The 25,567-nt window shown below is 46.1% G+C and overlaps 1 protein-coding gene and 1 long non-coding RNA gene across 2 annotated transcripts in view; one reads left to right on the top strand and one right to left on the bottom strand.

Moving 5' to 3' along the window:
- Nt5e (5' nucleotidase, ecto) overlaps positions 1–25,146 on the bottom strand; it is a 43,799-nt gene extending 18,653 nt beyond the window's left edge. Inside the window, 2 exon segments of the mRNA NM_021576.2 lie at positions 393–615; positions 24,767–25,146. Of these exon segments, the coding sequence (NP_067587.2) occupies positions 393–615; positions 24,767–25,111 (568 nt within the window). The 5' untranslated portion in view covers positions 25,112–25,146.
- On the top strand, positions 11,124–14,678 carry LOC148004292 (uncharacterized). The gene is made up of 3 exons (XR_015627934.1): positions 11,124–11,208; positions 11,953–12,076; positions 14,094–14,678. It is a non-coding gene; the product is annotated as an uncharacterized LOC148004292 (long non-coding RNA).
- Positions 25,147–25,567: the final 421 nt, after the last annotated feature.

Raw genomic sequence — 25,567 nt, 5'->3', positions numbered from 1 at the left:
CACACACACACGCATGCATGCATGGGAGCTGGGGTGGATTTCAAATTAAATGTTCTAGGAATTGATGTTATACATGTGTACATGTTCTGAGCACTAGAACTAGGAGAACTGTTTTACTGGGGACCAGAAGTCTATGGTCCAGTCTATGCTTGTGCCAGGATTCACTTACAATTTTGAACACATAAAATTAGAGACACTGTTTAGTCAACAAAGACGTTTACCAAGCAGAGACAGCAATGACCTTCAGAGGGTAACAGAACAATACAGAATCTGTCGCCTTGGTTTGCTAATCACCAACCTTCGTCTGCCACAGACCATAAAAACATGGGCAGCCAAGCTCTGCTTTACCACGTCTATTCCCAAGTTACAAGTACGGAGAAAGTAGAAGATACCTGGATTTGAGAGGAAGGGGGTTTCCTTTGAAGTATATCCAACAATCCCCACAACCTCACCACCGACAGAGAGAACTTTATATGGCAAATAAAGTCCGGATATCTGAGGTGCTAGTGGCCCCCGGGCCTTAATATTTGCACTCAGAATTGGAAATTTGACATTTCTGAGGAGGGGATCAATCAGTCCTTCCACACCGTTATCAAATTCATGATTTCCCAGTGCCTAAGTAAAATGGAAAAGAAAGAGAAAAGCATTAAGTATCCTGGATTTTCTAATAAAAGCATATTTTTAAGTATATCATGTTAGCCCAGTGGCCCCCAAAATGGACTGGGCTCCGAGTCTTGACAACACACATGTCCTGGTGTTGTTCTTACCTCCAAAGAGGGCCGTGGGCCGAGCCCAGAGACATGTAGATCACAGGTAGGTACAGCATTGTTGCCCTGGGCTCCTCATCCAGTGAAGCTGCTGGGAATGTGCGTATTTGCAACATCCGCAGCACACACTGTGAGGTGAGAAGCGCTGTCCCACCATCCTCCAGCCAGATAGCTCTACAGACCCCACCCAGGCCCTACCCAGCTCCTCCCCATTGTTCTCTGGAGTTAGCCCACAGGCCAGACCCAATCACTCAACCCACCAGCACCTTAGTAGAATGCAGGTACCCTTAGAACCCCCTTTTTTCATGGCTTCCCTTGGGTCATGTCTCAAGTCCTCACAACTGCTCTACATAAGGATGTCTCCAGTTCATCCAGGAAAATCAGGGCTGACAGAAGCCTGTGTTACAGTGGGTGTTGGCTTCCTGCGCTAGTCAGCCCCAGACCACCCCAGTACCCTGAGCAGGAGAGAAAGCATGAAGACATTACAGGTACGTGGAGAGAGAAAGAGGTCCCTTGCTTTGGTGGAAGCCTTCTGCCAGCTGGGAGTCAAGAATTTCAGCACAATGAACAACACTGGCTATGAAGGTTGCTGACAGAGACACAAGATTCCTTTTATCTAGAAAAAAAAATTGTTATCAAACGGGAATGTTGAAATAGCAGTGAACCGTTCTGAAGGCTTGCTTTTGTCTTTTCCTAGGTATTTTCTGGAAGCCTCCCAAGTAAAATGAAAATTTTGTTTACAGTAAAGATAGCTTAATGTTCCCTATAGCCCTTGTGATCTCGAGTTTTACCATGTCAGCTGTAATCCTAACCAGTGCACATAGAACCACCCTATGATCTCATTTATGAAAAAAAAAGAAGTTTTTTTAGCTACCTTTTGAGCTACAGCTTCAGAAGCCACCAAAACCAGTATGTGCGGCTGTTGCAATGACAAGGACATCTCTCTCTTGAGCAGCCCACACCCAAGGGTGCGTACCCCCCTCTAAGCACCAGTTCTTTCTCATGCTTACCTTTATGTGGGACTGTCTTCCTCATATACTAATCTACTAGAGCCCTGCTTTACCCTTGTGAAGTGTACACTCGACACTTGCCTTGTCCTAAAATTCTTCTCTGTCTTTCTCTGAGTAGAAGTCTCTAAAAGGAACCTCTCAGACAGCCTCATCCCTGGCACCTTATGCTAAGGAAGGACTTTCTGGTGAGGTGACCATGAGACCCCAGCAGGTTCTGTGCACAGGGCTTCAGCTGGAGCAGGGATGGTGTCAAAAACCATCTGTAAGCTCTTCCCACCCTCCTTCACCTTCCTTCAGAAAGCCCTATCGATCTTCCCCGTCCTCACTTCGCCTCCTGGATAACCCCAGCTCTGGGCAGTCGCCCACTTGGTTTGACTGCTACGGCCATTTCACTTCCTCGGTACCTGCATTCACTAAGGACATCAGCACAACCCAGTCTGTTTCACTTTCTTCATCTCAGAAGAGGCCTGGTCGTTGAAGCTAACAAGGGCCATGGTACGTTCTCTTCTGCCTCACTCCCTCTTCCCAGTGCGGCAGGTACGTGAGCACAGCAAATAGTTTAGTAACGAATCCGGCTTGCGCAATGCACACACCTCTCTTGTCACACTGCACTTGGAGCCTGCTACTGCCCACACTGTGTGCACACCCTCCAAACGATGCACTTGACAACCTAGGATGCCGCCTTCCCTGAGCTGCACGTACCACTCTCTCCTGACAATGGAGTTAAGTTCCTTCTCCCCCGGAACCATCGAGCAATTTCTATTCAGTCATACTCCAGTTATGTCTAAGAATGAGGGTTGGGAGGCAATCTGGCCAGAGCTAGTTTGGGACACGTTGAGTAGGGCAAACTGTCCTGTAAGCGAATGTTTAGGGAGAAATTTGAATGATATTTCCTTGCTATTTGCAATCCCTGAGTACCTTTATCATAATATTTTAATAAGAAGACAAAAACCTTGACTGGATGTGACCAGCAGCCATGTGACTTCAGTACATTCCAGGGCTATATTGTGGGGTCATTTGTTGTCTGTCCCCTGGCTAAACTGAACACTCCCAAGCTAGTTGGCCTTTTCGTCCTGTTCACCATGTAGTTTCCTCCCCTGGCACACGGGCACTCACTGAGCACCTGTCACTCAAAGGGCTGTGTATGAATCCTCCAGGAAGCACGAAGAGATTCACAGTCCCACTCCGTCTCCCACTCCGTCTCCCACTCCGTCATAATTGCTGAACTTGCACTTTTCCCCACCTCCGATGCTCTACCCAGTCACCACCTCCTCTTACCTAGTTAATTCCTCTAAAAGCTAATCTATGTCTATAGGTTCTCTCAGTCTCAGGGATTTGTTTTTCTTTCTTTGAGTCTTAAAACATCATGTTTTCTTCTTATGGTGTAATAAATACCCTTTGTTAAATAATAATCTTACCTATAAAGTGTCAGTTTTGGTGAATGTTTCTACGTTCACTAAATTAAAAAAAAACCGTGCTTGGTTGTTTTGGGGTCTTTTGAGACAGGGTCTCACTGTGTAGCTCAGGATGGCCTCAAATGCACTCTTGCATTAGCTTCCCGGATGCTGGGAACAGACGTGCACAACAACACATGGCTCACAGTTTTCTGAGGAAGATCGACCAAACTCAGTGCTGTCCCATCCTTAGCATGCGGTAAGAGTTCAAGTTTTCATTTGTTGCTTCTTCAATATCTTGTTCCCTCCCACCCTGACTTGAGTGCAAACCTTGAGAGTAGTGGCTGTGACTATCTGTATCCCTTGGGGGAGAGCAGCCCTATTCATGGACATCAATACTCTTGATAAAGGACTAAATGCCTTTTGTCACCCTCACCTTTGGCTCCAAACTTCAAACCTCTGTTGGGTTCTCTTGGTCTGTGTGTCCGTTGTCATCTTCCTTTGCTGTTTCAACAGAATGTCAGTGTTCCAGACCCAGAAAACCATCTCTGAGACTTTCAAGTGTCAGATCCAAAGTCTCCCTTTCCCCAAAATGGCAGTTCTGGAGACATTGTTCTACCAAGAAGGACAATCTCAGTCAATCGAGCCAGAAGCCCTGGCATAAGGCCTTCCCTGCTCCTGTAGCCTTTCCCCTTCACAGGGCAGCTAATCGGCTGTTGAGGACTCTACCATGGGTGCGCCTGGTAAGACACCAACTTTGAGGAAGGGAAAGTATGACAAAATATCCCCTCCCTTAGAATCTGAGATACCACGTGAAAGGAAGGAGACACTTTCACAAGTACCACATGGAAGGGAGATAGCCATGCTGGGTGAAGCTCATGCTGGGAAGGCTGTTTTCTTGGTAAAGGCATAAAGGCATGGCTGTTGTCCTGCTTACCTTTTCTTTTCTTTTTCCTTTTTTTTTTTACTGCAATAAACACGATGACCGTAGCACAACACAGAACAGAAAGGATTTAGTTCTTAGAGTCGACAATGTTTTATTCAGCAAAGTCAGGGCAGAAACTCAAAACCAAAATCTGACCCAGAGGCCACAGAGGAGTGTTGCTTACTGCTTTTCTTGTCACCCAGGCCCACCTGCAGATGGTGACACCACCTACAGTGGCCTGGGCTTTCTCACATCAATCAGCAGTCAAGAAAATGCCCCACACACGTGTATACACTCCAGCCTGCTCGAGGTGACTCCCCAGTTGAGGTACCTCTCTCTTCCCAGGTGATTCTCGTTTCTGTCAAATTGGCAAATACTAACCATCACAACTATTGTAGAAGTTTATTTTTATTTATTCATCCATTTATTTTTGTAATAGGGTCTTACACAAATGACCTTGACACAAATCCTTGCTCTGCAAGTGTGAGGGGTAGTTAAGCAAGGTTGTATGTGCATGTTTCCTCTCTACTGGGGCCAACCAGACTAGCCAAAAACAGAGAGACCAGCTCCCATGTCAATAAGCTGGAGAACCATTCATTTATTTTTGTAATAGGGCCTGGAAGTCTCTATGCAGACTAGGCTACCTTGAACACAGAGATCCAACAGTTTCTACCTCCTCATTATTAGGACTAAAGGTGTGCACCAAACACACGGGTCTAATTCTTTTCTTTTCCTTCTTCTTTTTTCCCCTGCTTTTGCATCTATTCTATTACATGATGTTTAGCCAAAAGGATGGAATTTGAGTTGTACCTTTGACCCTGGCTAAAAGCATGATATTTCAAACTACCCCAAAGGCTCTAAGATCATAGAGATTTCTATTGTCTCTTCTCTTAAATCAATCAAAACGGTCCTGCAAATCACCTGGACAGAAAAAAAAAAGAGCCACTCAAAAAGTCTTAACTTCTAGAAACACAATATACCTGGAAACGTGTCTAAAAATAGGAAAGGGATAGTTGCCCCTTCGTGAGACATATAATTAGACACCCCAGAAGCCACTCTCTCCACGCAGTTGCCCACAGACCGTCATTGCTAAGCCTGCTGGCTTTCTGACTTCTCAGAAAGTGTAACTTCTCCCCTCCCCCTCGCTCCTCCTCCCCTCCTCCTTCCACTCTGCTGTGTCGATGAGGATGCGTGTGGGTGTGGTGCGGGGGGGGGGGATGTGGTGCATGCATGTGACTGTGGAGATATGTGCCTGTGCACATGGATGGGGAGGCTGGAGCAGAACAAGGTCAGGCACCTTCCTCTCTGGTTCTCCAGCTTATTGACATGGGAGCTGGTCTCTCTGTTTTTGGCTAGTCTGGTTGGCCCCAGTAGAGAGGAAACATGCACATACAACCTTGCTTGACTACCCCTCAGACTTGCAGAGCAAGGATTTGTGTCAAGGTCATCCCCCTAGATCCCCTTCCTCCTCCTTGCATCTCCAGTTTTTGGACATCAGTCAAAACCCTAAATCCAGCTGCCACGACATCAGACATTTTATCTCTGAAGACAATACCCACCTACCTGCCCCCTCACCGCCCCGTGCAGCTGCCTAACTGGCTTCCACAGCTGAGCCCATCTGCTTTCTTAACATTCAACTCAGAAGGTGTGATTCTTTTCCTCTTATCTAGCCCCCACTTCCAGCAGCCATTAAGATCTCTAGCTTACTTGCTATGTTGTTGTTGGTTTTTCTTTTTCCTCTCAAATGTTCCCCCTTCTGAAACATTTTAAATCTGAAACATTTAATTCTGAAATCTGTTTTAAAATTCATTTATCACTGGGAGGTGGTAGCACATGCCTTTAATCCCAGCACATTGGAAGCAGATGCAGGCAGATCTATGTGAGCGCGAGACCAGTCTGGTCTACAGAGCTATTTCTAGAAGACCCATGGCTACACAAAGAAACCCTGTCTCAAAAACAAAAACAAACCAAAAAATTCATTTATCTAAGATCCTAAAAAAGGGACCCCAGTTTGCCTCTCTCCCACTCCTACTGTCTTGCTGCAGTCTTGTCCTCTCAGGTCTAGACAGTGGCTTTCTAATCCGGCTTTTGGCTGTCACCATTCTCTTCCCTAAACTAACCTTGCATTGCTGCCAGAGCAAGCCTTCTGCACTGCAGGCTAAATGGCGCCTCTCCACCTGAAGGCCCCACAGAGGCACGGACAGTTTAGGGTCCCACCCATAGCCTTGGCAGGCCCCCAAAAGCTCTTCTTTGTGCACTGGTCTCATTTCTGTCAGCCTCAGTCCTGGCACTGTCTCCCACACCCCCGTGCCCTGTACTCTGTGAAAGGAAGCACGGTTGCCTCTGCCGCTCATGACCAGGGATGTGGAAATCACAGCATTCTCTTAGTGAATCAAGTGAAAGCGGTAACTAAAATATGTCAGCGTTTGTTATGCACTTCCTGCATACCGTGATGAGGAAATGAAGAAAAAAAAGAAGGGAGCTTATAAACAAACAACAAAAAGGAGGTGTTTGCTATGCTACTATCACTACGCTAACTTTACTGAGGAACAAAAGCTGAGATGTTGCCAAGCGAAAGGACCTGTAGGTCACACAATCTGTCGCTTTGTGTCTGGTGAGAGATGAATGGCAACAGTCATACACACAGATCCAGCAGAAGAGCCGGCTGCTTCCTGTTGTGTCTCTACTGCTTTCTATACCTAAGGATGCTCCCAGGAGGGTGCTCTGAGAATGCCAGTCTGATGCCTCTCCCCTGCACTCTGGGTGGTCAGTTTCTTTGGTGACAGATCCTTAGATCACTGCTCCGGGAGGTAGATGAACAGGAGAACCACTCACAAAGTGCCTGGTTTTCCTCTTCTGACAGTTCACTACAAATGTACATGCAGAAAATTCCCTTTCTAAAATATTTTATATTTCCTTTTCCTCACTTGGGATTTGCCCTGCTGCCTTATTCCTTTTGCAGTTAGGAGAATGTCATAACGTGTCAGCTCTTCAGGAGGAACATGCTTCTCACCAAATTCCCCTTGCAGCAGCAGGCGTAGAGGAGCCTGCTGGGTGGGTGGGTCTTATTACCCGTTGGTATCATTTGTGTTACCAACAGGCCTTGGGAAAGAGCTGCCCAAGGGATGAACATGGAGCAATATATGATGAAGTAACACAAAGGAGGAGACAGCCACCCCTCAGGGCCCATGGGGAAGTGTTTCCAGGTCCCCTGACATACCACAATCCCTCATGAGACTCCTAGTGGTTGGGAATATTAATATGATTAATATTAGTTAATTAATATTAATTATTAATAAGATTATCTGTGTGTATGGACACAGCTTTTTTCCTCCTAATACCTTGGATCTGCCATTGGCAAAATTCATGACTTTTATACTCCCCTGTGATGGTCCTTTGCCCTTTTTGGTCCTTTCTGGAAGTTTTGATTTATAAACTGAAGCTCTCTGAAGCCCCATCTACACTGCAGGAGTCATGGTCAGTTTGACCTTGGCTGAGTAGAACACTGTGATTGTGAGGTGGGGAATGTTGTGGAGCAAGAGCCAAAGTCATCTTGGCTAGCTTTAGTCTTTTAATAGTTCCTGACTACAAACCTCTATTTCTGACCTCACATCCTCTTGATAAAAACTCCTGGAACTTATCATCTGGCTAAATTTGACATTTCTAATCCTAGTGATATGATTTTTTCCCTTTGAGACAGGGTCTCTGGTACTACATGCTGACCTTGAAGTTGCTTCATAGCTGAGAATGTCTTTGAACTTCTGATTCTTTTCTCATCTACCTCTGAAGTAGTAGGGTTATAGGTTGTGGCCAACTTATGTGGGTCTCAGGATGTAACCAAGGGCTTCCTTTAGTTACAGAAAGACTCTACTAAGTGAACTACATCTCCGGCTGCAATATTAATTCTTAATTCTGCAGAAGAGATTTTTCCCAATCTGCTATAACTAACTTCCTAAAGACTGCTTTCCATATACTTTGTATGCACACAGATTTATAACTTTGATTTGTTCCATGACAATAAAATGTCACAAAGCCTCTTCCACATGGGACATGTCACTTAGGGTAACTTGAATATGTGTTCCTGAGGCCTTGGTCACACATATTATTTGCTCAAAATAAACTATTTTCTCATTTTCTTTAAAACAGAGTTGTAACTTCAGATTGACACAGTGAGACTTCACCTTGACTTTGTGACATTGCCACTAGCTGTTTAACCATCATCTTAGGCAAAGACCCACCATGATTTAGAACTGCACTCCCTTTTTGATTTGTAAGACAGTGAACAGACTTGTAGGTAAATAACTTCCAGGACTTATATCTAGTAGTCAAAAGGATGTAAGGTCAAATATAGAGGTTGATAGTAAGTTGCTATTAAAAGAGACTAAAGATAGTCCAAGATGACCTTGGCTCTTAATGCACAATATTCCATCACCCCTTAATTCCAATGCTCTAGTCAACTGTGGTCAAACAGTCCACGGGATTCTGTACAGATTGGACTTTGCTTATATGTTCATCCTATTTATTAATCAATCGGAACCCAGTGACAACCTTGTACATTCATTGAGTAAGAAAGATGGGCTTCAACTGGTCCAGTCTTGGTTCCTCCCCTCCCCCACTTTCTTTTGAGGAAAACACCTAAAAAGAAAGATGGTCTTACAGAAAGATGTTGCATGTTCCATTCTCTATCGAGCCTGGTGTGGTGGTTTGAATAGGAATAGCCACTATGGACTGATATACTTGAATGCTTGGTCATTTGCAAGTGGCACTGCTTAAGAGGGATTAGGAGGTGTGGCCTTATTGGAGGAAGTGTGTCACTGGGGAAGGGTGGGCTTTGAGGTTTCAAGAACTAAGCCAGGACCAGGGGCTCTGTGTTGTTCCTGCTACCTATGGATCTGTGTGTAGAACTCTTAGCTCCTTCTCCAACCCCATGTTTGCCTACATGTCACTATGCTCCCTTCATGATCATGGACTAAACCTCTGAAACTGTAAGGAAGTCCCAGTTAAATGTGTTTCTTTGTAAGAGTCACCATGGCTGTGGTGCTTCTTCTCAGCAACAGAACGCTGACTAGGACACCAGGGATGTTTGACATTCCAACACCTCAGACTGCTCGCCACTTAAAACCAAAAACAAATGAAAATGTCGGGAAGAGAGGAGGACTCAGTTCCTCTGTGACTCAGGTTTCCATGGCCACTAAATGGACTCTGAGGAACACTATCATGTTTCTCCTGCCTTCTGTAGGTAGGTAGTATTTACATAGACTCTGGGTGGCTTCCTTTGGCCTTTGAGAAAGCTTCTGTTGATTGTAGGTAAGGCTCAGAATGTCATGTGAGTTACCAACTGAGGAATAAAGCTATTTTAAGGCTTCTGAAGCCAAGTTTCTTGAGAAATACCCTGTAATTAGGAGAGATGAAAAACTTGTGCTTAAACTTTGGCTTGGAATTCACATGCATTTTGTTGCAGGCCATGGCTACTTTCCCTCTGAGGAAAAGCTGGAAAAAAAACCTATAGATAATTACGCAGTTACCACATTTGAATTCACTTATTTATTTCAAATATACTATATGTCGAAGTAACCTTTGGACACAGATGAAACAGAAAGAGAGTAGCTCAAACCCACACACGCTGACGTATAAACAAATACCAGGTAACATGGTGTGCCATGCCCCTATCCTTGTCTGTGGCAGATGCCAATTAACTGACTGAGTCGATCTTTTCTGGTGAATTTAGAACAAGCCTCGGAATCCCTCTTAACCCAGCAAGGAAGGGAATAGCTGTAACCCAACCAGATACATCATTTTTCGTTCTTTCACGAAGATAGTAATTATGAGTGTGGAATCTATTTATGAGTAACAAAATGTACTTTTACCCAGCAATGAGTGCCAGAGGCATAATTTTAAGTGAGGGCAGAAGAATCCTTCTGACTTTTCTCTCTGAACTATGTTTGGTAGCAACAGTCAGATGCTGATGCTACCCACACTGGCTCTGAGCCAGTGGTGCATGTACAGACATCACTCATATACAAACCCCCTAGTTTGTGCTGAATAAATGGGTGGGTGGAGGAGATACTGAGAATGCTCCTCAAGGAACATGGCTGTAGCCACATGTTGTCTGCAGTCTGAGGAGACACAGAGGTCAGTGACCACTGATTGTCTACTGAGTCCATGATGTCTGCAGTCTGAGGAAGGAGACACAGAGGTCAGTGGCCACTGATGGTCTTCTAAAGGCTCCTCCATACTCTGAAATAGTTTAGGAAAAACTACTATTTTCTGATTCCTCCAGTTGCAGCCGAAGGACTGAAAAAATCTCTCTCCTTGTTATTCAATACCCGTGTGCACTGATTTGTCCCTACAGTCTGTGAAATGTGTCTCACAGTGAGGAAGTGATCGCTGAGCACATACTAGTGAGTGAGGAATCAAACAAACAACTGGTAGGGAAAAGGAAAAAGAAAGAGATAAAATAGACTAACTCCAGGGCTGGGCATGGTGGTGCATTCCTTTGTTCCCAACACTTGGGAGGCAGAGACAAGCAGGTCTGTGTGAGCTTGAGGCTAGCCTGGTCTACATCGAAAGTTCAAGGTCAGCCAGGGCTACATAGTGAGGCTGTGTCTCAGACAAGCAAACTCTAAGGCCGCAGCTATTGGTTTGGTTGCCTAGGGGTTTCTCATTTGGGAGAAACAGTCCCAGGTCCCAGCTACCGAGGAAAGTTCTGCTTTGAAATCCTTTGGGGAATGAGCATCATAAAATGCAAATAGCAGCAAAAGCAAGGGAAGCCACATAATCCTCAAAGTTTAAAAACTTCCCTAATCACTACCTGGCTAAACGCCCTGAGGTGTGTTTGATCACAGTGGTCTGTTCCCAGGAGCTCTTGGGGCAGCTTTATTGGATGGTGGTCGTTTTGCCTTGACTGCTGGATGGAGATTTTGTTTTGTTTATCCTTTTTTTTTTTTGATAGTCTAATGTAGTATATAGATTGGCCTTCCACATGTTACGTAGCCAACGACCCTGAACTTGTGATCCTCCTACCCCTACCTCCCGAGTGCTGGATCGCATGTGTGACCACTCTTGGTTTCTGCAGTGCTGGATGATGGTCCCCAGGACTTCCTGCATGCCAGGTAAGTGCCCTGGCACTTGAGCTTCACCCCTAGCCCCACTGGTAGAATATTTATTCCAACTGTGCCAGAAAATGTGAACTTTTACCAGCCGTTCAAATGGCTGTTTCTTCCTTTTAGCCCTGCTCAGCAAAGTAAGTTACAGGCAGGAGATCAAGGAGTGAAGAGGTGGCCCATGCCCCCTTGGATTATTTCAGGAGGCACCAGGGAGTCAGCTGGAGTACTTTAGTAGCCATTGCTCCATCCCTTCCAATTTCCTCTGCTCCCATCTATCCACTTGACCAAGTATACCCCAGCTAGGTCCCCCACTAACAGGACATTGAGCCTGTGAAAGAACCACTCGAGAGGACACATGGCCCCAGGTATGGGAAACACCCAGAGAACAGGATGACACTAGACAACTCTATTACATCTATGTTCTACCCCAGTGACCCAAAGTGATGCTGCTTTCACAAATGCCCTGCCTCTCCGAGGTCTCTACTTCCACTAAGTTGCCCCACATATAGTCCACTATGTGTCTTCTAGCTGGTACTTCTGCAGGCCCATGGCTTCATCCGTGTACTACAGGCCATCAGAGTGAGCTGTGCCCCAAATAGCCCACCTACCTCTTGCCTCTGTGTTGAATCCACCTGACTTCCTGCTTTCCAAGGAAATAAGCCCTCCTATCTCTTTGGATACCAAGGAGACCCTCCCTGCCTTCCTGGTGATGTCCTTAGCTGCATGATTCATTCTGTTAAACTTCCCTAGGGACACTAAATCCCCCAGATGCCCCGAGATGCTCTTGAATTGCGTCCACCAGACCTCATGCACATCTCCTCATTGTGGCAGTGTGCTCACACGGCAGCTGTCTTTGTGCCCTCTGGGATACCAGGTGAGTCATGCCATGTCTACTAAATGAGGAAGAAAGCCTTTAGCTCCGTCTTTTCCTTTTAAATGAGTTCTATTTTACTCTGTTATGATGTGTGAGCCATTAAAACTTTCCAGAAGGCAGGATATGAAAAAAATAACCTTTGTAAATAGTAGATACACGATGTCTTAGTTTTATAGGGAGAGAAACCAGGTTGCTAGGCAACTGGAGAGAAATCTAGCCAACCTCTTTCCTACCTCCCAGCTCCTCCCTAGACAATTGTCAGGTTCTTCCATTTTCGTTTTTTTTTTTTTTTTTTTTTCAGAGCTGGGGACCGAACCCAGGGCCTTGCGCTTGCTAGGCAAGCGCTCTACCACTGAGCTAAATCCCCAACCCCACATTTTCGTTTTTTTTATGTTTGAATTTACAAGTTACCTCTGTGTGTTTGTGGCACTTGTTTATGAATGGAACACACACACACACACACACACACACACACACACTCACACGAGTACAGCAAGCATAGTAGTATATACTTACCCCAGCATTTAGAGTTAGAGGCCGGGCTGGGCTACACACTTCCACATTATCTCAAAATGACAAAATCTATTCATTATTCTCTGTGCATCTGGGGTTTGAGCATGTAAACACTATTTGGATTTCACGAGGGGAATATGGAACCTTGAAAAAGTCTATTTTTATTGGGAATTTAAGACAACTGTTTGGTCTATCAAAGGCCACTTTTTTTTTCTTTTTTCTTTTTTTTTTTTCGGAGCTGGGAACCGAACCCAGGGCCTTGCGCTTCCTAGGCAAGCGCTCTACCACTGAGCTAAATCCCCAACCCCCAAAGGCCACTTTTATATGGATTGGATAATGGGCATCTCGTAGCCCTGATTTTGTTCATAGAAGAATACAAAAATATCAATAAATGTAAAATATGGGGAGTTTAAGGAAGAAAGAAAGGGCACAAGACATGATACAAGAAGGTTCAAGCTTCTACGTGACGCACTAGGCCTGTTCGTACACTAGACCATTTTGCTCGCCAGTGCTATGAGATAGGTGCTATTATTTCTGCTTTTCACAGATAAGGAAACCGAGACTCTGACTCTTACAACTGGCAAGGGGAAGAGCTGAAACCTGGGAATTGGTAGTGAGGCTCATGCAGCAACAGAGCCTTTCATGGGCACAACTGCTGCCAATCTGTATGAATGTGAGAGGTGGGCGTCTCTTAGCTTCTTGCTACTTTTTAAAACAAGACCCTGGGATGCCAAGTAATGGCATCATCTTTTGCTTAGGGATACCTGAAGGGCAGGCTGGAAGCAAGCATAGATTAACATGTCTACCCATCAATCTCTTCATCCAACCACCTGAGTACCATCCACCTACACATCCATCCAGCCATGCACCATTCACCTATCCATCTACCTGCCTGTCCATTCATTTAATCACCACCCATCCATCTGTCCATCCATCCATCCATCCATCTATCCCTTCATCACCTATCCATCTACCTGTCTTTTCACCTAACCAAGTATATTCCATCCATCTATCCATCTACATATCCACCCATGTGGGAAACATATGTGTTGGAGATTGGTTCTAATGTTTTGATTCATTCAGCAATCTGCGTGTCCCTAGTTGGTTTTTGGTCAATCAATAAAGATAACAGCAGTCAATGGCTGGGTAAAGGGAGATGGGGATGGGACCCTTAGACTTGCAAGGGCTAGGACACAGTGAGGAGCAAAGGAGAATCACCATGACTTGGGGAAGAAGGGTGGGACACAGGAGCAGCCAGAGATAAAGCAAGCCAGTCATGTCAGATTTCAGGTAAGTGGGCACTGGCCACCGGCAGATCCAAAGACAGCTCACGGGAGGGTTTGTGCATGCGATCCACTGAGAACACAGTGATAAAGCCAAAATTCCCACTGAGAATAGAAGCATCTAGAGAAATTGTAATTACTTACTTAATTAATTTTATTTTATGCATTTGAGTGTTTTGATTTCATGTATAAACATCCATCTCATGTGTGTCTGGAACCAGCATCTGAATCTATGGAACTGGAGTTACAGGCATCTGTAAGCCACCATGGGGGGTACTGAGAGTTGAACCAGTGTCCTCTGCAAGAGCAACAAGTGCTCTTAACTGCTGAGCCACCTCTCCAGCTCATCTAGAAGACTTTAAAACCTATTCACCTGGCTAAAGCAAACAAGGGTTAAAGGAAGATAAACAACACTCAGCTGTATGTGTGGTGAAGTTCAGAAGGCCGCCAAGATGATGTGTAATGGGCTCTTTTTCAAGTCTCAGTTAACAAATCTAGATGTCAAGACAGGGCAAGATGAAGCCAGAAGCTGATTCCGCCTCTTCCTGCAGCCATCCAGAGCCAGTGTCACTCTGTCCCACTCTAGCCTGGGACTCAGAAGATAAGGAAGTAGGTAGAGGTGGTGGCTACCACTGAGGCTCCCTCATGCCTGAAGCGTGAGAACCAAATCTCTAGCTCAAAAATCCCCCTACGACAACTCCTGCAGGCTGGGCTCTAAGCAATAATTAAAAGTGTAGTTGGATCTTTAGTCATAAGGGAAATGCAAATCAAAACAACCCTGAGATTTCACCTCACACCAGTGAGAATGGCTAAGATCAAAAACTTAGGTGACAGCAAATGCTGGCGAGGATGCGGAGAAAGAGGAACACTCCTCCATTGTTGGTGGGATTGCAGACTGGTACAACCATTCTGGAAATCAGTCTGGAAGTTCCTCAGAAAATTGGACATTGAACTGCCTGAGGATCCAGCTATACCTCTCTTGGGCATATACCCAAAAGATGCCCCAACATATAAAAAAGACATGTGCTCCACTATGTTCATTGCAGCCTTATTTATAATAGCCAGAAGCTGGAAAGAACCCAGATGCCCTTCAACAGAGGAATGGATACAGAAAATGTGGTACATCTACACAATGGAATATTACTCAGCTATCAAAAACAATGACTTTATGAAATTTGTAGGCAAATGGTTGGAACTGGAAAATATCATCCTGAGTGAGGTAACCCAATCACAGAAAAACACACATGGTATGCACTCATTGATAAGTGGCTATTAGCCCAAATGCTTGAATTACCCTAGATGCCTAGAACAAATGAAACTCAAGACGGATGATCAAAATGTGAATGTTTCATTCCTTCTTTAAAAGGGGAACAAGAATACCCTTGGCAGGGAAGATAGAGGCAAAGATTAAAACAGACACAGAAGGAACACCCATTTACAGCCACCCAATTAGACAAGATGGATGAAGCAAAGAAGTGCAGGCCGACAGGAGCTGGATGTAGATCGCTCCTGAGAGACACAGCCAGAATACAGCAAATACAGAGGCGAATGCCAGCAGCAAACTACTGAACTGAGAACGTGACTCCCGTTGAAGGAATCAGAGAAAGAACTCGAAGAGCTTGAAGGAGCTCGAGACCCCTTATGAACAACAATGCCAAGCAACCAGAGCTTCCAGGGACTAAGCCACTACCTAAAGACTATACATGGACTGACCCTGGACTCTGACCTCATGGGTAGCAATGAATATCCTAGTAAGAGCACCAGTGGAAGGGGAAGCCCTAGGTCCTGCTAAGACTGAACCCCCAGTGAACGTGATTGTTGGGGGGAGGGCGGCAATGGGGCGAGGATGGGGAGTGGAACACCTATAAAGAAGGGGACGGGGGAGGGATTAGGGGGATGTTTGCCCAGAAACCGGGAAAGGGAATAACACTCGAAATGTAAATAAGAAATACTCAAGTTAATTTAAAAAAAAAAGTGTAGTTGGTCATACTGGTGTAAGGCTTTAATCCCAGAGCTCCAGAGGCAGGTAGATTTCTGTGAATTCAGGGCCAGATTGGTATACAAAGAGAGGCCAGCCAGGGCTACAGAGAGAGAGAGAGACACTGTTTCAAAAAAAAAAAAAACCAAATATATAGTAAAAATATAATTTTTAATTCATTGCGTTTGTAATGAATTTATGTGTGGGTACATGTGTGAGAGTCAGAGGATAACTTGTGGGAGTCAGTTCTCTCCTTCCACCATGCGGGTTCAGGGGAACAAACTCAGGTCACACAGCCATCTCACAGGCCCACTTTTATTTCTTAAACAAAACACTTATGTGGGTTTAGCTCTTAGCATGGGAAGGGAGTTGGGGGAAGGGAGTTGGGGGCCGGGATCAAACTGTCATCTACAACTAAGTCTTCCAAGCTTCTTACGTGGACATTGCTTATTTGCATTCCCTCCAAACATTCTGAGAGTGCCCTTAATAAGAGAGGCCTAGTAAGCACTTGAATGTAAATGCTCTCTCTCTATCTGTGTGTGTGTGTGTGTGTGTGTGTGTGTGTGTGTGTGTGTGTGAGAGAGAGAGAGAGAGAGAGAGAGAGAGAGAGAGAGAGAGAGACATGTTGTGTATGTGGAGATGTGTGCAGAGGTCAGAAGACCACTGTGTGGAATCAGTTCTCTTCATCTTCTTGGGGCTTGAACTTGGATTGTTAGGGTTCTTTTTTTCCCTTTTGGCAAGTGCTCTTAGCAGGCCCCATCCTGCTGGCCCCTTTCTCTCCACTTAATGCTTTAGTAGCGCTAACCTAGTCCTGCTCTGTGATTACGAAGAGCCTGCATGGGCACTACCCACTGGAAATGAGCTCTAAGCACTGTTTCACTCCCTGTGCATTGTTCTAAGCACTTGGTACCCAGCTGGCACCCAAAGGCATTCCATGAAGATCTGTGGGCAGAATAAATAGCTTCGAAGCAACAGTCTGGAAGTAGGCTGCTGCCTCTCCTCTTCCCAAGTGCGTCTTGTCTGAGAGCAGGAGAGTAGTTTTCCGCAGAGTTCTCTGGACACCTTCTTCACTTGAAGACAGTGCCCAAAAGGAGGGGCCTGAGAGGAGGCTCAGGTTATCTCTCCACTGGGAAATGGTTGCCTTATCCCCAAGTATCTGTGAGATCTGGGAGGCAGAACCAAGTCACCAAGCAAACTTACCCTTAAGTGTAAAATTAAGTTCAAAGACACACTGAGTTACATTGGCAGAGTAGAAATAGGCAGAGGGCTGGGGGCAGGAGCTAAGGTCCTGAGAACACGAAGGAGCCCACACTCTCTAAACCTAGTTTGTGGATGGAGAGTCCACTTCCAAACTCACACAGCTGACAAGTGCAAGAACCGAGACGTCAAACCTGAAGAGTGTCGAGGCTGGAGCGAGCTTAGTGGCTGGGAGCTTGTCTTGCAAGCTCAGCATCTCCGGTTAGACCTTGAAATAGCAGGCTCTACTATCAAACGTGTCTGTGGTTTGACCGTTCCCACCGAAACTCAAATTGAAATTTCATCTCGACTGTGTGGTATCAAGAAGTAGAATCTTTAGGATGCATTGGGTCATAAATGGATTAATCCTCATATAGCTTAATGGATGAATGGATTACTGGGTTGTCCCACGAGTGGCTCTGTTATAAAAACTACGTTGTGTATCTTGCATAAGGCCCTTTCCTTATGTGAGGTCTAGCATTGCTTCAGAACCCTGTGAGTTCCCATCAGCAAGGAGTGTGGAACAGCCTGACCTGATATTCCCAGAAGTCAGAAGTGAGTGACAGTGTTTCCTCTTTTTCTTATAGAACATCCAATCTCAGATATTTTACAATAGTAACAGAAAGCACAGGGAGAAGCTTAAATAGAAGAACCAATGGTCTTATGGAGGAATATCAAAGGCTATCTACCCAATATTTGATGCCACAGGCTCAAGCCCTCTTAGACATCTTTGCTTTATACCTGTCCTGCTTAGGTGGTTTTGCTTTTGTGAGTTTGTTTTGGCTAATTTAACAGAAGCTGAAGTTATCTGGAAAGAGGAGCCTCAATTGAGAAAATGCTTCCATTTAGATTGCCTATTGGCAAGTCTGAGTAACCCAGGACTATCATGCCGGCAAGCACCCACTCCATGGTTCCTGCCTCCAGGTTCCTGCCTCCAGGTTCCTGCCCTACTTGAGCTCCTTCCTTGATTCGCTCAGGGACGGGCTGTTACCTGGAAGTGTAAGACGAAATAAACCCTTTCTTCTCAAAGTTTCTTTTGGTTGGTCATGGTTTCTTTGTCACAGCAACAGAAGCCATAACTAAGACAAAACCCTCTTCTGAGCCATCCCCAACCACAGCCTATGAGCAAAGAGTCCTCTCCATGATGAACATTGCCAAGCGCTTCTCAGTGTGAGCTCTTCTGCACCTATGCACCTATGGGGAGGGTCACGTAGGCTATATCTGTAACTACGGATACAGAGATGGCATTGATCAACCTGGGAAGGGGATGGAGAGATGGCTCAGCAGTTAGGCGCACTGGCTGCTCTTGGACAGATCTCCTGCTTCCATTTTCAACACCCACAGGTACTCTTCAGGATCTGATACTTTCTTCTAACCTCCACAGGGACCAGGCGCACCCGGTGAACAGACATACATGCAAGGCAAAACATTCATACAGGAAAAGTAAATAAAGATATGAAAAGAAAGCAGTCTGAAAACTGTCCTTAGATGCTAAATGGTAGGGAGAGAACTTAGGCTAGCCAGTGTCACTCTCAGGGTCCTTGATGGTGGTTTAAATGAAAAGCAAACCTTCACAGGCTCACAAATTTGAACACTTGTCCCCCAGTTTGTGGTGTTGTTTGGGAAGATTGCAGGACAGAACATTTACGACAAGGAGCATTCACACTCCAGTCAGCCTCACTTTAGTTCTCTCTCTCTCTCTCTCTCTCTCTCTCTCTCTCTCTCTCTCTCTCTCTCTCTCTCTGCTTTGTGTGACTGCCCAACTTCCTTTTTAGCTGCCTGGTGACATGCTTCTCCCACCATTTGGGACTTTCCCTTTGCAGTTGTGAGCCCAAACAAAGTCATCCTTCCTTAAGAAGGTCATGGTATTTTATCACAGCAACGGAAAAATAGCAGATGCATCCTCTGAGCCGTATTCCAGATTGCTTTCCTATTGAAATTGGTTGCTAGTGGATCCAGCCTTTTAGGTGACCATAGTGCAGTCTTTACTGCATCTCTAGATTGCTGCCTGGCCTGTTTCTATCCCCCTCTTCTTACTTTGCTCATACTTTTCTGCTCCTCTTTCCCAAATGATTTCTTTAAGCAGCTGAGGTTTTTTTTAATCTTTAAGTTAATTTATTATTATAGTGTGATGTGATGTAGTGTGGTGGTGGTGGTGGTGGTGGTGGTGGTGGTGGTGGTGTGTGTGTGTGTGTGTGTGTGTGTGTGTGTGTGTGTGTGTGATGGTAAGAAGATAACTTCTGGGAGTCAATACTCTTTCTACCTTGAGGCAAGACTGCTCTTCCTGATTCTGCCATGTGATGTCACAGGCTAACTAGCCTGTGAACTTTGTACTATTATTCTGGGCTCCAACCTTCACTGCCACATGACCCTTTTTTCCCTCCCCTGCTTTGCCCCCGACCAGATTTATGGGGCTCACACTCAGGTTCTCACACATGCTGAGGACTTTGTTCTGCTCTGCTTTTGTTTTTGGCATCAACCATTTCTCCAATTTTCCGTAACACTCAGCCATTCAATCCCGACACTGTTTATCCTAACATAGTCCAGTTTCCCACAAGTTGCAGGGCTCCACCACACAAAACTGTGCCCACTCTGACACCCAGTCCAGAGGCCTGGGCCACCTGTACTTCCAACGGACTAGTTACAAATCAGAGGTCTCCAAGGCCCCCTGCTCCCATCTGACAATTACCTAGAGGAGTTCATGGAAACTCGAGAGTTATTATTGCTGGTTTATTATGAAAGAGACACCTAGGAATAGCCAAAGGCAATCACTGTCCAGGGCAAGGCACAGAGCATAGGACCAGCAGAGCCTCCGTGCCTCTTCAGGCACCCCACCCTACACAAACTCCATCGCTCAGCAACTTCAGAGCTCGTCAAATTCCACTTTTAAGAGCCTGTCAGAACTTAATCTCCAGTCCCGCCCCACTTTCCTGAAGGCAGTGGATGAGGCAACCCTCCGACCTATGCATTAGGTACTTCTCAGCACTGAGTTCCACCCTGAGGCTATCTGAGTCCCCGTTCAAAAGCAACCCCATTAGCTTAAAGTATTAGCCTCAGCTATTACCACAAAGGCTCATTATGAATAACAAAAGACACTTCTTGACACTTTGGAAACTTCTTCTGCTTAAAGAGCAGGAGGCCACAGTCACTTTCCACCTAGAGGCCAGGCCCCCACCACCGGACAGACGCAGGAGCTTAAACTTCCCCTCACTCCGTGAGCTCTATCTCTCAATCTTATCTGAGTTTCACCAAGTCCAGGCCTCCATGCCTGTGCTCCTCACTGAACGGGAAGCACCTAACAGCATTAAACCATTCCTCAGGACTGCCTGTCTTTAGAGAAGAGCCTCAGGGACATGCTGCTTCAGCCCCTCATTAACCTGTTGGCTGGAGAGGAACTAAAACAGTTCTCACAGGCTGAGGTCCTAAAAGGCAGAGAGCAGCAATTGCTTTCCCAGTGAGAGTCTTGGCGATTTGTGCTTATAAAGTAGGGAATTGTTCCACAGGCTTTCCAGAGCACAGGCCAAAACAGACAAGAATTTTTTGATGGTTTGAATATACTCCGTGAAGGGTTTCTGTTCTAAGAGGCCCAGAGTCGAACGTTGACAGGCACGAGAGCATCATCAAATTTATGTCTAAAATCGACCATAGATCAAAGTTTGAGTGCTTCTAAATAAAGCAAAATCCAATGACCAAAGGGAAGAAAAATCTGTAAACATGACATCAGATGCTGCAGAGGAAGGCCAAGATTCATAAACTTACTTACTAAAGGAAACTTTTGAGATGTCCAATTGTTAGAAAGACACAAGCACCTGACAAGCTGGATAGGTAAGAAAGTGGGCTGAGGAGATGGCGCAGCTCTTAAGAGCACTTGCTACTCTTGCAGGGGACAGGAATTTGGTGTCCAACATTCATATCAGGTGGCTAACAGTTTCCAGTAACTCCATTTCCGGAGGCTCTGGCTTCCACAGGCACCAGCACACATCTGGTACACATACATGAAAATAAAAATATCATTTTTTTTTATTCAGAAGGAGTAATGATACAGAGATTAACGCTCTTGCCTGGGTGTCAGCTGAGTACCAAAGTAATGGGTATTAAATCTTCAGGAAGGCAGCTGGCAATCCTTTGTGAAAGGAAGAATCAAGCACACACATCGTGACCTTGAATATGAAAATCTTCACAGTGCAACCAGCAGAAGATATCTGGAACAGCTGAATTTGTGAGGCAGGGAGATTGATTAGGGGCCATCTCCGAATTGACCAGAGAATGATGTGTGAAGAGGTCATCATGCACCAAGTTACACAGGGGCACAGGTAGATGGAGGTGGGAAAATCATAAAAGCAAGGTTACCGTGACAGACTGAGTGAGACTAACCCGTAGGCTCCTGTGTTTGAATATGTGGTTTCCAGTTGGCAGAATTGTTCGGGAAGGATTAGAAGGTGTGGCCTTGTTGGAGGAGCTGTGCCACTGGAGGAGGGCTTTGTGGCTTCATCTCACACACACACACACACACACACACACACACACAATTCCCAGTGAGCCCCTCTCTCTGCCTCCTGCTTGTGGATCAGTTGTTCCTGATGCCATCCATGCCTTTGCTCTGCCGTCATGGGCTCTAAGCCTCTATAATCATGGGCCTAATTAAATGCTTTCTTTAATAAGTTGCCTTAGTCATGGTATTTCTGTCACAGTGATAGAAAAATAACCAAGATAGGAACACAGAAGTAGCATTTGGGAGGTGGAAGCAGGGGGATCAGAGGTTCAGGGACATCCTCTATCATGCGGTTAGTTCAAGACCAGTTTGGGATACCTGAGAACTTCAAAAGAAAACATTCTGAAAGGAACAGTCTAGACAGAGGGAAGGCTGTGAGACCTACATAAATGACAGATGTCATGTCCTCTTTCTGGCGAACCTGAGGCATAGGGAACGAAGCTTTAATGACCACTTCCCAGTAAGCCCATGAGGCTCAGAAACAATCAGGCCACAAAGAAGAAAAGAATCCCCAAGCAACTGAGTTTCCTTGTGTTCTGTTCCTGTCTTCCTTTCTCCTAGTTTCTATGGAGAAAAATACCCAGTACGGTGTTTTTCTGACCTCCGAGCTGGTTTGTGCAATAGCTTGGTGTGTCTTCTTCCTCATACCTCAAGGCGTACTTGTCTTTTACTAGGATAGACAGCCACACCACCTGGCTGCGTCTGTCATCTTCTCTCAGTTTCTGCCTAGCAGCAGAACACGAAGGGTCTTCAAGCTCATCCTGGTCCTCCATAGCCATCAGAACAACTCTCTCGGGAGGGTGACAGGGCTACAGAGTACAAACCCTCTTGGAGGCTCCTACTCTAATTTCAGAGGCTACACTGGCTTCCATTTACAGGGAACCGGAGAGACCCATCTACAGCCACTCGAGCACTCTGATCTGGGTCTCCAGCATCCCAGAATCAAGACATAGCAGGCAACTGAGATAGGGAAGTTTTATAACAGAAGAGGGCTAGGCTCCCAAGTCTTAGTAAAATATCAGCATCTCGACAGTGCAAACCCTCAGTGAGACAGGAAGGCTGCAGAGCGGAACCACATGCTGCAGCCATGAAAGGTGTGTTTCACGCAGGTCGAATCGTGTGTATGAAACCCACCCACGCATATGCTCTGAAGACTGCTACGGAAAGTGGAGCTGTAGACTTTGTTATTCCCTCTCCTCCCACTCTTGACACCAGCCATTGTAGTTTATTCTTCCTCAGGCCCCACTTCAATTACTTTGACAGAAATTTGTAAGAAAGCAATTCCATCCCACAAAAAGTATTCTAAACATTCAAAGATGATGGGCTCGGACTTGTCGTACATTGTTGTGGCCTCATCTAACTACACAGAGAGCTCGTTCTGTCTTAAAGAGGGACATAGTTTTACTAAGGAATATTTACACAAGTCAAACGAAAAGAGTGTTAGGAATAGAAAATGCTGTAAAGTTGTGGTTTATACACGAAATCAAAACAAACTCAGCCGGTGTTTATCCTTCTGGGAGGAAGCAGAGACATGAGCTAGTTAACGATCCAATTATGTAAATGTTTGTATTGCCCGTTACTGCTTGCAAAGCTTTAAGCAGGTCTAGCTGTGGAAGACGAAAGCTGAGAGACTGCAGCGTTCTCGAGGTCTGAAATTCTTCTGCCAATTCGCTGCTGAGCTCAGCCTTCCTGGTCAACTCTGGACGCCTAAGGCCCAGAGCTGCCCTAGCACTGAGAGTCTCTAGTCAATATTCAGTAGGAAGGGTGCTCTCACCCTTCTCTGACCTCTCTGAGCTGTTCCTGTAGTACACTGTGGGTAGTCTGCCTTCCCCACCTTACTTTCCCTTCCACACCCTCTGGTTTCACAGGGTTCTGGGAACCAGCCCTGTTATTTCTCTTGCAAAGTCCTTACCTTCTGTTCTTTCTTTTCTTTTCTTTTCTCTCTTTCTTCCTTCCTTTCTTCCTCCCTTCCTTTCTTCCTTTCTTCCTTTCTTTCTTTTTTTGTTGTTGTCTCAAATTTTAATTTTTTCCCCCAATGGTGCAGAATCATTCACACTAGGTTGAATGTGAATGGTGGCTCAATTAATTTTTACATCTCAGTTATGTTTTATTTGATTATTCTTTTCCCCTTCTCAACAAGCAAGGTGTCAACTCCAACAGAATGTTGGGACATGAGGACATGAGGACTAATCTCTCTGTCTCTGTCTCTCTGTCTCTGTCTCTGTCTCTCTCTGTGTGTCTGTCTGTCTGTCTCCCTACCCCCATCCCCTTCCTTCTTCTTTTTGAGACAGGATCTCATGCCAGGCTGGCCTCTCTTTTGTAACCAAGGGTGACTCTGAACTTTGGACCCTCCAGCCTTTACCAGGCCTGCCCTGCAAGCCTGGTTTGGGCAATGCCAGGGATCAAATCCAGGGCCTTTGGAATTCTAACCAAGCACTCTAACAATCTAGCTGCATCCCCAGCTCCCTAATCTCTCTGGTAGGCTCTTTCAGAATCTCTAACAGTCAAGTGCGTTTGATTGAGTCCCTGAAATCCCAGCATTCGGTTCTCTCTGACATTTCTTTTTTACTTGCTCCTGTGAGGCTGTGCCCGGGAGCAACAAGAACTAACAGTTACAGAGATTATATTATGTGCACACAGTGCTTTGAGGCCAATATTCTTCCCATTATAGAAGACATGGCCACCGAGGCTTACTAACTAACTAGTATAAGGCGGCAGAGAAGTAGCTGTACTGGAAATCGACCTAAGGAGGTGAGTTTACTGTGCTCAGACAGCAGAGCCAATCGGATGTTTTCCTCCTTGAAGGCTGGTGACCTGAATGATTTTTGACCCGGTTTCCTTTCAGAAAGGATGAGACACTCTTTGGAAGACGGAGCAGAAGGGAGATGTGGAAAAGACTGAGTTAGATCTCCAGCCCTTGACAATGTTCAGTGCTTTTACATATCCAAGCTGAAGCACCCTGTAGGCAGCAGGGTCTCTCTTCCATTAGTCGCAGTTTGCTACAAGACCCCAACAACATCAGTTTAAGAAAATAATCTAAGGGACGCCCATCTGCATCCTCCCTGCACACGGGCCTGGGTCGAGTTCCACCTGCGCATCTCTGAGCACTATCTGTGCAAGGCCACTAGCGAGTTCTCTAGCCTCTCTCTTTGACCCTGGGACTCCTACCCCGGGAGCTTTCTCCTTACCATGGCATCGTAGCCCAGGAGGTTCATGAAGTGTGCCACTTCCAGGCCTTTGTAAACAGTGAACCAGATGGTGCCCTGGTACTGATCGCCAGCATCCAAAAGCAGTACGTTGGGTTCTTCCTTGCGGATCTGCTGCACCTTGGTGAAGAGCCGGGCCACGCCGCCCACACACAGGCTTGCGTTGAGGCACTTGGTGGAGTCATCGCTGGTTTGCTCTAGCCGGCTGTGCACGTCGTTTGTGTGCAGGATCGTGAGCTCCCAGGATTTGGCTGTGGGCCACAGTGGTAGTAGAGCGCTTAGCGCGAGAAGCAGCCACTTGGGTGCCGTAGCAGCCGCGGGACGCATGGCTGGCAGGAGCGCGTTGAGCGGGTGAACTGGCCCGGAGCCTGGTGAGCATCGGCCACAGGGGCCTCTTCTAGGCGGAGGGGTGGACTAGGGCGGGGCGGGGCCAGACCCGCCTCCTTTAGCCCCAGGTCCTCCCGCCCGCAGACGCACTCCCAGAGTCACCCGATACGACCCTGGCACCCGAGGCACCCAGGAACCACTGGCCTAGCACACGCGGCTCGCAGGGAACAGAGAGAAGGTTGTTCGCGTGGTGAGCGAGAACGTCGGAGAGGCTGGGTGCCTCAGTCCCTGGCGGCGGTGACAACTGCAGGGGCCGCGTCGCTGATCTTCACTCTCGATGGCACCGATTTCTCTAGGAGCGTATAGCGGCTTGTGTTGCTCTGTGACTCCTCCGAAGAAGAAGAGAGGGGGCGGAAAGGAAGAACGTGGGATAGAGAGGGATCCAGATCCCGCCCG

Source organism: Rattus norvegicus, chromosome 8, assembly GCF_021556685.1.
Source record: "Rattus norvegicus strain SHRSP/BbbUtx chromosome 8, alternate assembly SHRSP_T2T, whole genome shotgun sequence".
NCBI lineage: Eukaryota > Metazoa > Chordata > Mammalia > Rodentia > Muridae > Rattus > Rattus norvegicus.
Note: the sequence above shows the minus strand (reverse complement) of the source record. Positions and strands in the feature narration are given on the sequence as shown.